The sequence below is a fragment of the Polypterus senegalus genome, chromosome 18 (assembly GCF_016835505.1).
Source record: "Polypterus senegalus isolate Bchr_013 chromosome 18, ASM1683550v1, whole genome shotgun sequence".
Taxonomy (NCBI): Eukaryota; Metazoa; Chordata; class Cladistia; order Polypteriformes; family Polypteridae; genus Polypterus; species Polypterus senegalus.
In genome coordinates, this window is record NC_053171.1 from 86,499,503 (window position 1) to 86,516,807 (window position 17,305).

General features: G+C 39.7%; 1 protein-coding gene across 1 annotated transcript; it reads right to left on the reverse strand.

Annotated features, from left to right (window-relative positions):
• Nucleotides 1–536: 536 nt before the first annotated feature.
• LOC120518378 (26S proteasome regulatory subunit 4) lies at nucleotides 537–16,254 on the reverse strand. The gene is made up of 11 exons (XM_039741159.1): nucleotides 16,169–16,254; nucleotides 14,861–14,914; nucleotides 14,519–14,615; nucleotides 10,500–10,624; nucleotides 10,224–10,409; nucleotides 7,197–7,325; nucleotides 5,536–5,632; nucleotides 5,197–5,386; nucleotides 2,910–3,061; nucleotides 2,670–2,824; nucleotides 537–881 (listed from the first exon to the last, which is right to left on the reverse strand). Exons 1-11 carry the CDS (start codon nucleotides 16,169–16,171, stop codon nucleotides 747–749), a joined length of 1,323 nt encoding a protein of 440 aa, XP_039597093.1. The 5' UTR covers nucleotides 16,172–16,254; the 3' UTR covers nucleotides 537–746.
• Nucleotides 16,255–17,305: the final 1,051 nt, after the last annotated feature.

Sequence of the window (17,305 nt, forward strand, 5' to 3'; positions counted from 1 at the left end):
AAGCCCTCCGCACACCGGACTAGTGATAAGCTCGGAGAAGTCGGATCTGACGAGACGCTGTGACAAGCCACAGCTGCTGTCTCATCTCAGTAGAGATTCTCCGCCGGCTTTACCTCATAAACTCTGTCATTTGGGTGACAAAGCCATCAAACATTTTGCAAATGGACAAAACTCTCCTACACTTCTGAAGTTCTTTTTTTTTTTTTTTTAATTTATTTATTTGCTACGGTTCTACCAGGAGAGATTCTTTCCTTTCATGGACAGTTCAGATGGCTTCAAGTTGGCTCCCTAAGGCAACCCCACACTTTATGGGTGCAAACTCAATGCACAGGAAACCCTTGGCTGCCTTTGGTTCAAATGTTTATGGGCGACAGAACACAAAGCCATCTTAAGTAATGAACCACACGTTCTGACAACAATCCTAAGAGGACACGTCTAAAATAAAATACAAATTAAAAACCAGTAACCCCGTACCCATCTTCACTTTTTAATTCAAAGTGGACATGGCTATAAATCAAATGAGCATATCCACATGATTTCTGAAATGAAATATTTTATTGTCAAAATGAGGATTTACAAAGGAGGTGTAGCTCTGCTCCAGTAAAGACGCCACAATCACACCCACACATCTTAAAAAGATGGCTGCGCTTACCGACAAACACGTTTTCTTGTCCCACTTCATTACAGGGTTTAATACTAAAGCAGAAAGAAAGGAGTTTTGGACCTGTAAAGACATCTGTAAGAAGTTAAAGGTATAGTCCTTCCGGTGTGCCCTCTTGTTTCTTGTAAAGAACATTTTCTTTTGATTTTTTAAAGTCCTCATTTGTCACTTTCATTCTACGCTCTCGTAAAGCCATCAAGCCGGCTTCTGTACAGATAGCCTGAAATAAACGCAAAAAAACGTTGGTGAGACACAAATCGAGCTTCACATCGGAGTCATTTTATGGGCACCAGTCAGACACATGTGGCATTTATATCGAACAACAGAATAGAAGAATAATCACGACAATATCTTCTACAATTTGAATTTGTATAAAAGTTCAGCATTCCATATTTACTTGAGTTTAGCTGATTCAATACATTCATCTATTGTACCCAAGATATGAACGAAGTAAATAATAAAAGTTCACAAAATTCATTTTAAGCTACAAAACATATGATAGAATGTGTTACGTTTTGTAGCACCAAATAATTCCCTGGTGAAAATTCTAGAGAGTTTTGTAAAACTCAAGAGAGGCTTTTAGGAATTCTGTTACTATAATATTCACTGGATTAACTAATTTAAGGAGGAAAATCGCTAACATTTACATGAACTGAAAAAAAAAAAATGTATTTTTACGAAGAATGCAGGCATTTCTTTATGCGAAATATCAGATTAAGTGCTGATCCAATTGTGACAAACAACTTTAACTCTTTCAGGGCTGATGTTGACTGTAGGGATAGTAATCGGCTTTAAACTGTGAGAAAACACGCCCTTATGTTTTAGTTCGACTCTCTTTGCTAGAAGGAAAGTTAAGTAGCATCGCTGATTTAACCTCGATTCCCTGTGCATGCATGAGTAGCGAAGAGCAAACAGCCTCTTAAATGGCAGCGACATCTGGCGAGAGACTAATGCAAATGTGCAATTTAAAATACTCCATGGATGCTTCACATATTATCACTGAACCGGACTCTGACTTGTCGGACTTGAAATTTGATGCAAGTGATCTGGAGAACAAAAACGAAAGTGAGGTACCAGCATTGGCTGATCAGTCCCCAGCTGATCGTGGTGCTGAGACGCCCACAGCAGCATTCGCCTGGGTGACAAGAGATACAAACCATATTGTGTCACAATGCGACCGACACCACTGCGCACCTGCTGTTCGAAGACTGCCAGGTAGCCGGCCCATCATGCATTCCTGCTGGCCATCAAAGCGCCCCTGCGCAGCCACTGCTGCCAGAGATGACGAACTTGCACCAACAGCAGCAGTTTTATGTTGATTTATGTATGAAACCATTGCTTTGTGTGCTTTTCAGAAAACTGGGTTTTTTGGAAAAAATATTCAGCCCTCAAAGAGTTAAAATACTACATATATATACTAATAGTGATTATCTATCTCTCTCTCACACACACACACACACACACCACATTTAGGCCAAAAGCCGAGTACAAAAACATATATTCAGTCATCATCCAACCTGCTATATCCTAACACAGGGTCACGGGGGTCTGCTGGAGCCAATCCTAGCCAGCACAGGGCGCAAGGCAGGAACAAACCCCGGGCAGGGCGCCAACCCACCGCAGGGCACACACAGGACAATTAAGGTTCGCCAATGCACCTAACTTTCATGTCTTTGGACTGTGGGACGAAACCCACGCAGACATGGGGAGAACATGCAAACTCCACACAGGGAGGACCTGGGAAGCGAACCTGGGTCTCCTAACTGCGAGGCAGCAGTGCTACCCACTGTACCACTGTGCCACCCATACAAACATACATTTTACTAGTTCAATTGCCTGTTAGGTAATTCTTGTAGGTTTTCAGTAGCCACTCAAGTTTTGTAGTAGTGTCTTTAAAAGTCAGGCAGACTAAAATGATGATTGCATTAAATATAAATAGAGACAGACTAGTTATTGTATCAAATGTTAACAGAGTGTATAAAGTCCAGCCGTCTTCTTACACACGTACCTTGATATCTGCTCCAGACAGATCATCTTTTGCCAAAATTAAATCATCTAAAGTGACGTCATCAGCAAGAGTCATTCTGCTTGTGTGGATCTGAAAGATGCGCCTCTTTGTCTTTTCATCCGGCAAGGGGAACTCAATTTTTCTATCAATTCTCCCTATAAAATATAAATGTAATGGTATGAGGAGGAGAAAAACACAACCCAGCGTTCAGCATACAGAATCGGGCTGCGCCAGTCCTACCTGGCCTAATAAGGGCTGGGTCTAGAGTTTCTATCCTGTTCGTCGCCATAATAACCTTCACATCTCCACGAGAATCAAAGCCATCTAACTGGTTCAGAAGCTCCAACATGGTACGCTGAATTTCTCGTTCACCTCCAGAGTTTGAGTCATACCTTCAAAAAACAAAATAAAAGTGCTAGTGAAGTCTGCAGTAACATAAATGAAGTTGTATCAGTACATTACCAGAAGAGATCTGATTGAAAAAAGTAGAGATCAAGTCTGCTTGGAAACCTGACATATTGTTCTGTTAGAGACAAAAAAAGATTAAGAGCCACCCTTAGCAATGTCAAGTTACTTGACCTTATGTCAAAATTTTGAAACAATTGAACTCAAAGCTGAGACACACAGTCATTTCACCTTCACAATTCAACACCGATTTAAAGGCAACTTGTTTTCCGAGTTAACTTTCAACACCAGACTTTGTTACAAATAAATATCATACCACTAGCTAAAACCGAGGTGTCACAATCAGAAAGGCACGGAGCAAAAACGTTTATAAGATACAGAAAAAATGATTCCACTAATTAATGTTGCCTTGTGATTAACGATTATTTGTTGCCTTTGTGGTTATTTCAAGTAATTACTATGACTGCGTAAAATGTATTTGAGATGAATGAGCTAAAGGCGATACTGCAAAAATGAACAAGGAACCTACATTTTACCTCAGAAGTGTAAAAGAAAAAAAATAAAACGGGTGCTTATTACTTTATAATGTTCTACGAGTTTGTTGTGTGCAGTATTGTATCCTTGTTTTTACAGTGCTTACATCATTTGTATGAAAATGTGCTAAATAAATAAATGATGTTTTTGGGAAAGTGTGCACAAGTTAACTGAAATGTGTAATTAGAGCAACAAGCCGAGTGACTGGAAATGATCAAACGTCTGAGGCTCAGCTATAGGCAGGACAAGTCCTGAAAAGCTGGGCCCTAATCACTCAAGTACGCTCTATACAGAAGGCAGATTAATGAGAACTAAAACTCATCTCGTACTTAAAATCAGTGTTTTTTCAGCTCATCTCATATTTCCTTTCTTCTGCCTAATATTTTATATTATATGGCGACATACAAGGACTTGTATGTCAACATAAACTATTAAGTATACACTGATCATGATATTGACACATTTGCTCACGATAAATAAAGCCCAGGCACACTGTCAAATGGTGGGTAGCCTTCTACCTTTGTCTATCCAAATGCTCCCTGCTAAAAGGTGCATGGAGAGCCTTGCAAAGGTCCGAAACATTGCAGATTCCACAGGTATAAACAAAATGCACCACCTAAACTGGACTAAGCCAGTTTGAGAGTATTATGGCACAGAGTGGCACCTACTCAAATACCAGAATGTGCCCAGTAGGTGTAACTATCCGGTTCATGGACACCTCTACGCGCCAGTCCTGATATGGGCTAGCAAGTTAGGTTTCCAGTCACCACCTCCGGGATTCACTCCTGCCCCTGCAAACCCCAACTTGATGAAGTAGTGTTTAATAATTAAAAGAAGAACCTCGACATGCCCTTAAAACCAGGCAGGCTCTGGAAAAAGCTTAACAGTAACAACAACAGTACAGTATTTATGGATAATAGTGGGTGTAATCTGGAACTTCTACATTACAGTATTAACTAAAAAATAGCAAACATTTGTATTCAACACATCATTCTTTAAGCTGTGTAAATCTTTACAGCCTCTTCATGAACTAATTTAAATCAAGGTTTTACGGTTATGAAGTGTCAAGGGCCTATCCTACGAGCCACAGGCTGAAAGCTGGTATTAACCCTGTTTGGGACGCCAGTCCACCACATAGCACATTCACACATTTGACCATTTATCAAGCACATTTGTCTGATTTATGGAGGAATTCAGACATAGGAAAGGTGTTTCCAGCTGCACAGACAGAGACAGACTCTGGGGTTGAAGACTGAGGAGTTGTGAGGAAGAATTGCCAGCCAGGGCCCTCTGCTTTGAAACACTGGAATCTTACTGCAGCATTAAAATGTATTTGTATAAATGCTGTTAACTTTAGAAGATGCTGTATGTGGCCACTGCAGTTCTGATCTTCGTTATCTGCATTAAGGGCTTCCTCCTTGAGACCTTTAATAGCTTAAGATCTACTCCTTACACTGGACTAACCCAATCTTATCCATAAAGCCTGCTGTTTCATCAAAATATATAAAATGTTTACAAATTATACAACTGCAAAAAGCAGATGATCTTGCTTTTAAATACTGTTATCAAGAAGCTGCAGGATGCTTACCGTTTTGTACCAATGGCATCAATTTCATCAATGAATACAATTGAAGGAGCATGCTCTTCTGCCACTCTGAACAATTCTCGAACAAGTTTTGGTCCATCACCCAAGTACTTCTGAATCAACTCTGAGCCAACAACTCGAAGAAAGGTAGCTGATGTTTGGTTTGCTACTGCTTTGGCCAGAAGTGTTTTACCTTATAAAATGGAAGATTTGTGTTCATAAATATGTAAGAACAGTAACATTGCTTGAACAATCTTAAAATAGTGTTTCTAATTTATTTTCATCCTCAATGCAAGCCTTGTACGATGCACAATCCTTAAGAAGATGCTGATGTTGTTTTACCTGTTCCAGGAGGGCCATACAAAATGACTCCTTTGGGTGGTTTGATTCCCATTTCTTCGTAATACTCTGGATGGGTAAGGGGTAATTCAACAGATTCCTAAAACCAAAAAACAACTGGTCAAGAAGCAGTCCTCAAATAACCCTTCAACATTAATCCTTTTAATTACATTTTCATGATTTGACCAAATGACATTTGTTTAATTTTTTTGGGTTTGGTTGGGTCTAAAATAAAGCAGAAAGCAGGAATGAAATAAGATTTGTAAAATTAAAATTTGAATTATTCTTGGGAAAAGATCAAGCACAACTGCACAAAAACCTATTCAAAAAACACAAATAAAACCTCCACTGCATTAAATAACAGACATAAACAATTTTCACTTAGGCTGTGACTCCATGTAGTGTGAAAGCAACCCTACTTAACACCTGGGGACGATTCAGCAAAGGCACCAAAAAAGCAGCAGGTGTTACCATAACTAAGTTTAGAGGGAATCTGAACATTTTAAATGTTTAACTTCTATTTATTCCCATTTATTGTTAATAATTTATGTAACTGCTTCAGTTCCGATCCTGGCAGAATATTATGTGAAAAATTGCAGAAACAGATTGAAAACAATTGGTGAGGGTTAAATTAAAAATCCATCGTCCATTTTTTAGGCCAGTCATAAACTGAATTGTTTTTTATTGGATTACCTTACGTCAAACTGTGGCAATCATTATCATTAGCTGTTTCTAATCTCTTTGTCTCAGTATCCTCAGCATCAGACTAGTATTATATTATATGGACTAAAGTACTGTATATTCCAAGGTACTGCAAGATGCTTAGTGAGGGAAATGAACACTAGCTGGTCTAGGTCAGTCCACCTGCAAAATAACGTCACTAACCTTTTTGAGGACTTGAGACAGTAAAGAGGTTTATTTTCCAGAATGTTGTTGATCTGGGTTTTTGTTTTCCTCTTCTTTGTTGATAACTGGTTATATTTTGTCTTGGTGTGATTACTATCAGAATTACTATAAAAATTGTTCTACATAGTTTCTTTTTCTACAGTCAACAGAAGATGGGGATGGGATGCTGTATGTCTGTTCATTTAAACAAACTTGCAAGATTTTTGTACTTGTAAATCTAAAAAAGCAAACTGTTCCTATCTGTCGTCAGTAAAAAGCTCTAACAGTTAACATTCTGCTGGCTATGCATTTCTATTAGTTTACATATGCATTCTAAGTCAGTCCGATTCTCTGAGATCCAGCATACAACAAAATACCTACCAAAATTAAGTGTTTAGATAGTATAAAAGAAATACAAAATCACTGTCAGTAGTGCTAGTGTGAAACTAGTTTTAGTTCCAAGCCCTTTAATTTAAGTCTTCATGAATTTTATATATAAACTGTCTTTTTTAAAATGAGTATTATCTTGTCATCTAATTATTATGCATTTTCACCGAAATAAATCTGCACAAGCAACTAAACCTTAACTACTTTTCCAACTTGGAATATAAATATTTCTGACAATAAATGTGAATAGGTGGTGTTTTAGTAGTATTTACACATGAACTATGAAACAAAACGTTTAATAGCTTCAGAAACTTTAACTACCAGGAGAAAGCCCAGGGAGGTGATTTTCCAAAAATCACAGCCGCTTGTTAAGAGAATTACAAAGTTCTTACTTTGATTTCCTGGATCTGATTATCTAATCCTCCAATGTCTGCATACGTTTCCTGAGGAGCCTTTTCCACCTTCATGACTGTAACCAAGGGATCAGTGTCATCCATCAGAACTCCAATAACTGCATGAACCTAATTGGAAAAGTAGTTGGAAGTACACATTATGCTACAAGATTTTTCAAACAATTTAATGTGGAAAGAAAAAAAAAAAAAAAAAAGAAGATCCACTGATTAGTGTGTTTAAGTACAACATCCAACTGAAAAGTTCAAAAATTACATATATACAAAAAATTCATTGGAAATATAAAAGACTGGCAATTTTCAGCTAAATTACCCAAAGGCATTTTAGTTAATAAGACGCTACTACATACTGGTGCAACGGATCACTGTTGATCCGTGATCCAAACCGATTCATGTCCACGGTTCGGTACGCACGTGATCCGAAGATCCGAGAAAAAAAAACTTCCACTGTATTGTGCGCATGTCTCTCGCGCACTCTCTCAACCTCTCTCGCGCACTAACTCTGTGTCTCTCTCTCGCGCACTAACTCTTGTCTCTCTCTCTCTCTCTCTCTCTCTCGCACACTGAACTGCAATTAAACTTCTCTCAGGCACTCTCTCTCTCGCGCACTAACTCAACCTCTCTCACGCATTTTCGCTCGACTTCTGTCCAGTTTGCCGCTTCATACGCGTGATCATGGCCAGCGGTAGCAGTTTAAGCAGAGAAGCAGAGGGAGCTCGACAAACCTCCAGCATCATTTAAAAAAAGTTTTAATCAATGATGCAACTTTCCCTGCAGCATCAATATGCAGCACCAACAGGAACAGGCACATCTCCTCCTCAAAAGAAGTTGGCAATGGCAGAGCTTTTTGGCGAGACCTTTGCACAGAAGGACATGGTCAGCAAGGCTTTTGCTGACACCATCAAAGAGGAGGTGGTATCCTATGAGGCAGCAAGTGGCATTCCAGTCGATGGTGATCCACTGACTTGGTGGAAAAGCAACGAATGTAAATGCCCTAACCTTGCCACAATGGCAAGACACCATCTTGCTATGCCTAGCGAGAGGGTGTTCTCAACAGCAGGGGACATAGTTACAGCAAAGAGATCTACACTTTCCCCAGAAAATGTAGACATCCTCATGTTTTGGAAAAAAAAATGTGAAATTATAAGCTCAGGTCTGCTTTGCTTTCTTTCTTCTTTTTTGATGATGTGGACATAAGCTAGTTTTTATTTCTCTCTCCATGTTCAAAGTAAGAAGCAATGATGCCTTACATTGCATTGAAAGTTGTTTTTTGTTGTATCCACATTAAAGGAAATAGTTATCATGCCCTATATTGCACCTTAATTTGTATTTATATAATTGAGTGATATGAGTCTTGAGTTGAAATTTTTTTTAATGGGCAAAAAATACTTAACTAAATAAATGGAGAGTTAAATTTGTCGTCTTTTTTTTTTTGCTGATCCAAAAATTGATCCGATCCGTGACTTAAAACCGTGATCCGATCCGAACCGTGAGTTTTTTGATCTGTTGCACCACTACTACTACATAATATATTTCTTCCGATCCATGTATATACATACTAGAACTAAAAAATGTAGAGGCAGCCACAATATGTCAAAGATGACAACCATTACAGAAATATGGCCGACTATAAAAATAAGAACAAGTTGATCGGAATTACTTAGTCGTAACACCACGAATACCACTATAACCTAAAAGACTTCATTTTACCTATGTCTTTAATTATGCACATAAAAAGGAAAACTTTTCTAAATCACTGTGCTGCACAAAACCAAACGGAGATCTGTGGGAGGACTCAAATGTCTGTTGAGGGACACGTCAGATCAGTGCTATTTAACAAAAGTTAATTAACAGCTTTAAATTATCCCTGCAAGTGATGGAGTACACAAACATGTGACCTGTGATGCACTGCTGCTCTATTGAGACAACCTTGGCAATCTTTAAGAAGTATCTGGATGAGATATTGGGACAGCTTAGCTATTAGCTAAACAAACGAGCTTTACAGATTGAATGGTCTCCTCTCATTTGTCAAATTTCTTATGTTCTTATGCAAGAGTAGGTTTGGATTTACACAGGACACTGCCACAATAGATTCGATTGCCTCTTGGTCTAAGAATTTATGTTGGTTAGAAAATGGGTGGATGATTTTTATGTTAATGACGAGTACAAAAAGAACCCTCAGGGTGCTGATGTACAACAATGTGTGTGCAGACCACAAAGTCACCACAGACAAGAACAAAAAATTACTTAAGAAATACAAGGATTAACAATACATCTATAAAATACAGGGATACATATTTAGTACAGGCAGCTGGGCAAACCTGAAAGAACAGTTATTAGGAGTCATATATTGGCCATTGAGTACAATAAAAAAACAACTTCAAACTTTATGATTCAGAAATATACATAAACAGACAGATCACCAAGCAGATGTTGAATTTAATACAGTATATTCAAACGTATACTGTTCTGTGCCAATCTCAGGATTACCAGAAAGCTCTACAGCTATAAACATCCGGAACTGAAGCAATCAACAAAAGCAAAGCCAAAACTGTTTTCTGTGACATAAAAAACATAAAATTCCAATAAGTGCAGTTGGGTATGCTATAGAGCCGATAACAGTCCAGCATTTTACTTTTAGCACTGTTATAAATACATTCTAGAGGTGCATTCTGTCCATTCTCAGTTCCAGGACATACTGTTTGACTGCTATTTATTTACTCTCTTGATGATCTGGTTTGCTTGCTTGTGTGTGATTATAGGATTAAAAAGAAAAAAGAAAAAAAAAAAGCATCAGGCTTCTATTTTGTTCTCTAGTGCATATTCCAAAAACCCTATGGAGCTAATGTACACATTTCTCTGAAAATTACTCTCATTAATGAAAAGGCCCTGTCTTTGGAAAAACAAAAATAAATCACGTTAAGATTTCAAGCAAGTTACCCTAATTAATACCAAAAAAATGAATAAGATATTCTGTATGTACAAAGGGGAATAACCGAAGTATACTACCTTGTGGTTTAGTAGAACAGAACACCCGGGCTCCAGAAGATCTTTATCCACAAATGAAAGGATACTGACATAATGTTCGGATCCCACCGAGGTTGAAACAATAGCATGGTTATCATCAATAATTTCCTCCAAAGTTCCTACAGACATTGGTGTTCCTCTGAGATCATCTACTTTTGACCTCTCTTCCTATAGTTTACCATAGAAAGGAAAAAAAAAAAGTTAATAGTAAATAGCACATAACGGCATTTACTAAAGAGAAATGACCCTACTGATTACCTCCTGTTTCTCCTCTAGAGGTTTCATTTGTTCCTGGTTTCGGATAAATTCTTCTTCCATTAACAGATAGTCTTTAATTCTCTCCAGTTTAAGGAGCTTCAGTCTGCACTGTGTATGTGGTGTCACTGCAGCAAAGAAATGACACGCTGTCAAACATAAATAACTTTCTATTCTGTACAAAGACTGTGCTACAGCATACTGCATTTTCAATGAAGAAACATCCTGCTTGCTACATTTCAATGACAATGATAAATTTCACCAATTAAAAATTCTGTGTTTCACCTAAAACATTAATCTACATATTTTCATAAATCAATTACAATTCAGATTGCTGCTGTAAACAAAAATAAGTACTTTACTGATCACGCTCTATTGAAAACAGAGAGCACTGTAATTATCTGGTGTACTGCGTCCTCCTCTGAGCGTTTTCCTGCTGAAACAGACTCTAAATCCTACACTGGAAAACACAGGTTAAAAAAAAATGGATAAACAGAAGCACAAAATAATCAAAGCACCAAATCTGGGACCTTCCATGTAACTTCTTAAATTCCATTTCTCTTAAGTTTTACTCATTAACTTTCCAAACTGTTTATTCTACTACAAGGTTGCGAGGGGCCAGACTTGTAACCAAAATCATTATTCCCAAGACAGGAAACAGTCGTAGACTAGGTACGTGTTCAACACTTCATTTTAGAGATCAACTGACAGACATTGCCCACAGGCACAAAATAAATGCATTTAATATCAATTATTTCTGTAAAAAAAGTGTATAGACATTTGGTTGTTGACTCCAATCAGATTTTGCCGCCAACTGTAGTATAATAGGTAGACATCACATTACCTGAAACTCTCAAAATGCAGTAATAGGCAGCAAGCGAGAAGGTGATACATTTAAAAAGACAACAAGCAGTAAGAACATTACCCCAAAATAAAGCATTGCAAAGAAAGGAGATATGTTTAAAGGGGTCGATCATTTTCATTTTTTGTATTATTTATTGATAATTCTGGCCCTTGTCTAGACCAGGTGCATTTGTACCTACAACGCCTACAGTTTAATTCAATCTAATGTGCATGTGCATTATTTAGTGGAACACAGAATACAGAGGGGGCGCCAACACAAACATGGGGAGAATATTCAGACTTCCTGCCGACAAAGGCCAATCCAGCACTAGGACCCCACAAAACTATAAAAGATGTTTAAATTCTAAATAAAAAATGGGAGCATGTAATACAGTTTTTGTGTGCTATACCTCCACTCCCCCTACCCACCAGGAAGAAGTAGGACTCCTCTGTCTGCACTTTTCTCTTGCTCTCAGAGGTAATGCATCATTTAAGCCAACACCCAATTTCATCTCCCAAAATGAAAGCCTGTAGACCCTGTTTCATCTCATTCACTGGCAACTGGGCTTCAGATGTTAAAGTCATGCATAGTTCACCACTGGTATGATATGACAAATGTGATATGGTAAGGCAGGCATTGAAAACATGTGTCACTGTTTAATTCAGTACAGGAAAAATGGAAAATATCATATATATACTTCCTGATGAATTCAAACAGAAGCACTGCTTACTCATCTGCTCAACACTGCAAGGAGTAACAAAATAAGTGTGGTAGGTCGAGCTTTTAGTTTTAGGTCTGCAATGCAGTGGAAAGAGTTGCCTGCTAATATAAGAGATGCCCCTTCCTTCTCAGCTTTCAAATACAGCCTCAAGATGTTCTACTTTAGTCTAGCATACCCTGAGTAGAGCTGCTGATTAGCTGTGCATAGTTAATTTCTGTTTGTTAGTCATTTGTACATAAATACAAGTACCAAAATATTTTAAACCATTACTAACCCTCCTCTATTCCATCTCTCTTCTTGGTAACTGGATGTGGCACTTGATGTCACTACTCTACTCAGCATATGGAAAAGTCATCTCAGATAAAGGAGCGGAGGAGTCATCAGATGGAAGGATTTGCTAATCAAATTGTTCAGCCACCACAGACTCCACTACAGAAAACCCAGAAGGGGGTAGGCAGCTGGTTGGCAGGGGTCTCCGTGGATTTATTTATTTATTCTTTAACATTCTTAATCTCCACGGTTGTCATTTGGCCAAACTTATCAATTAATTAACTTGACAAATATTGTTGGTTTAAATTTATGTTTAATCAGTATAGACTTGGCCCTTTGTGTGTTTTATGTGTGTACTGGTTCTATATTTAATTATTAATGTACTCTTGTTCTAATTCCTGCTACAACATCACTCTTCGCCATTTCCAATAATGTGTCCTCAAGCTGTCTTGCATGACACAAGGTTTCTCATAAGACAGTAACCATCCATTATCAATCCATCCTAATTCATGTCAAGGTTGTGGGTCGCTGGTGTCCATCTTTGTAACCTCAGGTACAAGGCAATTCAGGGCACCATTTTATCACAGGGTACACTCATATGGACACACATCCATTTATGTGAAGTTGGAGTCACTACTCAACTCAACACACATCTGAGATGTCAGAGTAAAACTGGTGTGCAGAGAAAAAAATCAAAATAAACACAGAGGCAGTAACCAGATGAAGACTCAAAGTCTCCTGGAAGTGTGACTTGACTGTGCCATCTTGGAGTGTAACCAAAAAAATCTATTTAACAGGTCAGATAACGCATCTCAGCATTAGGTCCAAACTATCCATCCATCCATCCTCTTCCGCTTATCCGAGGTCGGTCGCGGGGGTAGCAGCTTGAGCAGAGATGCCCAGACCTCCCTCTCTCTGGCCACTTCTTCTAGCTCTTCTGGGAGAATCCCAAGGTGTTCCCAGGCCAGCCGGGAGACATAGTCCCTCCAGCGTGTCCTGGGTCTTCCCCGGGCCCTCCTCCCGGTTAGACATGCCAAGCATCCAGGAGGCATCCTGATCAGATGCCCGAGCCACCTCATCTAACTCCTCTCGATGCGGAGGAGCAGCGGATCTACTCTTAGTCCCTCCCGGATGACTGAACTTCTCACCCTATCTTTAAGGGAAAGCCCAGACACCCTTCAGAGGAAACTCATTTCAGCCGCTTGTATTCGCGATCTCGTTCTTTTGGTCACTACCCATAGCTAATGACCATAGGTGAGGGTAAGAGCGTAGATCGACTGGTAAATTGAGAGCCTTGCCTTACGGCTCAGCTCCTTTTTCACCACGACAGACTGATGCAGAGCTCGCATCACTGTGGACGCCACACCAATCCACCTGTCGATCTCACGCTCCATTCTTCCCTCAATCGTGAACAAGACCCCGAGATACTTGAACTCCTCCACTTGGGGCAGGATCTCACTCCCAACCCTGAGAGGGCACTCCACCCTTTTCCGGCTGAGGACCATGGTCTCGGATTTGGAGGTGCCGATTCTCATCCCAGCCGCTTCACACCGATCCAGAGAGAGTTGAAGATCACGGCCTGATGAAGCAAACAGGACAACATCATCTGCAAAAAGCAGTGACCCAATCCTGAGTCCACCAAAGCGGACCCCTTCAACACCCTGACTACACCTAGAAATTCTGTCCATAAAAGTTATGAACAGAATCGGTGACAAAGGGCAGCCCTGGCGGAGTCCAACTCTCACTGGAAACGGGTTTCGACTTACAGGCGGCAATGCGGACCAAGCTCCGACACTGGTTGTACAGGGACCGAACAGCAGTTATTGGGGGTCCGGTAGCCCATACTCCCAGAGCACCCCCCCTCACAGGATTCCCCGAGGGACACGGTCGAACGCCTTTTCCAAGTCCACAAAGCACATGTAGACTGGTTCGGCAAACACCCATGCACCCTCCTGGATTCTGCTAAGGGTGTAGAGTTGGTCCACTGTTCCGCGACCAGGACGAAAACCAGGTCCAAACTACCTAGTCTAAAATAACCAAGTCACAATGATGAACCTTAAACCAATACATGGAGCACACAGAATATCATAATAAAGTAGGTGATCAATGCTAATCTTCTGGAATATGTAATACTGTAATGTAAAAAAGAGTCTGATTACATATATATTAAAAAAAAAAAACTCATACCCAATGGGAGTTTGCTAGCAGCATCTGGTCCTTTGGATTTCTTCTTCTTTTTGCCCACTCTGGTGGGAATAGGTGGCTCATATTTCTTCTTCTTATCCTTAAGAATATTATGATTGTAACCAAATTAATAGATGTTTAAGACACCATTTACGCTTAAAAATGCAATAAAAAAATGACTGCACTAGCCCAGGAGAAGCTTTGTTATCAACACACTTCTGCTTCGTGTGAAAGCAAATTAGCAGAAATAAAAACAGAGAGACATAATATTCGAAAAAAACTTGCTTGGGATGCTATTTAGTTGGCATTTAGTATTACCATACAGGTAACAAACTGGTTGCTTACCTTGTCATCCTTCTTACCGCCTCCTGGCCCATGTCCGCCACTTTGACTCTGACCCTAAAATCACATAAACAAAAAAATTACTGTATCTTTGAGCTTAGTAATTACCAGAATATAAAAGCACATTTATTACTTAAATATTCCCCATTTGTTTTACGTTTGTATCCAATATTAACATAATGATCAATAAAATAACTAACATATTTAGTATATTCATGTGAAAAAAGTACTTCTTTGTGAATAAAATGGTGTTGAAACCCTCCTTCCTTCCTTCAAGTTTTTTTCTGGTATAAACAAAACAACGTAATCACATCCCAGCACAAGACTGCTGCGGCCTTTAGAGATGCGGGTGGCACTAATACAAAAAGTATCGTTACTGGGATACAGGTCTGGCTTTCACTATCACTATCAGTTTTAAATAAAAGCCACACACTCTTACAAACACTTTGCTTCACTTATTTTCAATGATCTTTTTTAAAAGAAACAAACATTTTATGTGTCTGATGAAGGCAGAGACCGATTTGTTAAATTGTAACGAAGTGTTCAACTCGCTAAAGCAAATGGGACAGCACTGGCGAATGCGGGTACGACTGTTTTCTATATTTTTAAATATACAGAAACTTTAAGTAGTCAGAGGCTGAACAGTACTCGCTGTATTCTTCTTCTGTACGGCCATCTCTGTCACAGATGTACAAAACTTCAGATGACCAGGCGAGGTTCCGATTGCTTAGTAAATACCGTTCCAGTTCCAGGGAGCAGATCAAATAGACTCATCTAATTAAAGGCTTTTAGTTTTTCATTACAGGAGGTGGTGTCCTGTGTGGTTTGTCTTTGTCATGTGTACATTTTACAGCTACGAGCGGACTCTGCAAATAGCCTAAAAACCACAATGTGGACTCAGATAATTCTCGTTACTTTTAAGCAGAAACAAAGCACACGTAAAGACTGCCGATGTTTTCTAGAGGTTTGCAGCGATTTATTGTACGTTTTGTCCCCAAGACCCATGTAGCCGTCTGCACGTTGTCTGTAATTCAGAGAAAACCGTCCCCCGACTGGCATCTGTTGATTCATTTTTAAGTTTTACGTTTAAAGCCACTGTCACAGTCGGCGTCTGGCCGGAGGGGGATGGTACGTGAGTTGACAGTTCAGCGGCTCAGCCCCGTCCTTTCCGCCAATATTTCATCGAGTCTACATTCCAAACTGTTATTTGGAAACTCCACACAACAGGCCACACATAACATCTCTCCAGCTGCTGACATCTCACGTATTAGAAACCCAAAAGCGCCCTTTCTTGCAATTTTGCTCACTCACCATTTGTCGCCTCTGTTGCCGAACTCACCGGAAGTGCGTAATCGTACGGCAAGCGCGCCAGGGACAAAAAGTACCGTCGGCCGTCAATGCGCCTTTTGAAAACGCGGAACTCGAGGCTCGTGCGTCTTCGTGCTCAGTGCGGAGTGGGCGGCGATGACGGAGGCGTTGAGGTGCTTTCTGTCGACTTCTTTAGATTCGTCTGAAGCGTGCGTTATGCGTTTTACTTTATGTACTTTTAGCAGTTTTCTTTTTCGTCGCCCGCCCAATCGGACAAAGAGTTTCGCAGACCTGGACTAGGATGACCGCAGCTGTCAATCTGGAGTGTCATGTCACCTAGTAATCAATGGCTTCCATCACCGTTTAGGCTGAGATGATTTTGTCATAAAATATGGGTCGTTAACTCCCCTTCGCTCTGCTGCTCAAAGGAGGAGCCATATATGAGAGCAATTGTGGGGGTCTGTGGCACTATTAAGGGGGCATGAGTGGGGAATAACTCTCAGGATGACAATTCGGGTCCTATTCAAAAAGCGGACGTCACTTAGATTGTCCTACCCCTACTACAGACCCTGAATTTAAGGTACGTGGGGGTAAGGCCAGATACACCAGGGTCCCTAATCTTAAAATTTAGATGAGGTGCCTAATCTTAAAGGTAACCCTGGTGCAGGGGTCCCCAACTCTGGTCCTGGAGGGCCTCAGTGGCTGCAGGTTTTCATTCTAACCTTTTTCTTAATTAATGACCTGTTTTTGTTACTTATTAACTTCTTTTGAATTAAATTTAATTGACTTGTTTTTTAAGATTTGTTCCTCTGAATTGTTTCATTTTTTTTCCTTAAATTGCACTCACAGGGAAATGAAATGTGAAGTGAGTGAGCCAACAGAAGACCAACTAAGTCAAGGCCTCAAACTCCAACCAATTTCACTCCAACCTTAATTAGGCGCTAATTTTTGTTGTTGATTAACCCGTTCTTTAATTCCATGGCTTGTTGCTGCTCTCATTGTGCAATAGCATATATAAATATGTTGATTTTCTCTTTTTTAACAGTGCTGTCAAAATGTTTTGGGGACCTGAGCAGATCAGCATTACTCAGGCCTTCACGTTTCTTTATTTTCGGATATTGTATGATCGACAGTGTTGGT

Coding starts and splice junctions, on each gene's coding strand:
- LOC120518378 (XM_039741159.1), bottom strand. Junction 10,625..14,518: donor TGCTAGCAAACTCCCATTGG/GTATGAGTTTTT, acceptor TCTTTGCTGCAG/TGACACCACATACACAGTGC. Junction 10,410..10,499: donor CTCTAGAGGAGAAACAGGAG/GTAATCAGTAGG, acceptor GGTAAACTATAG/GAAGAGAGGTCAAAAGTAGA.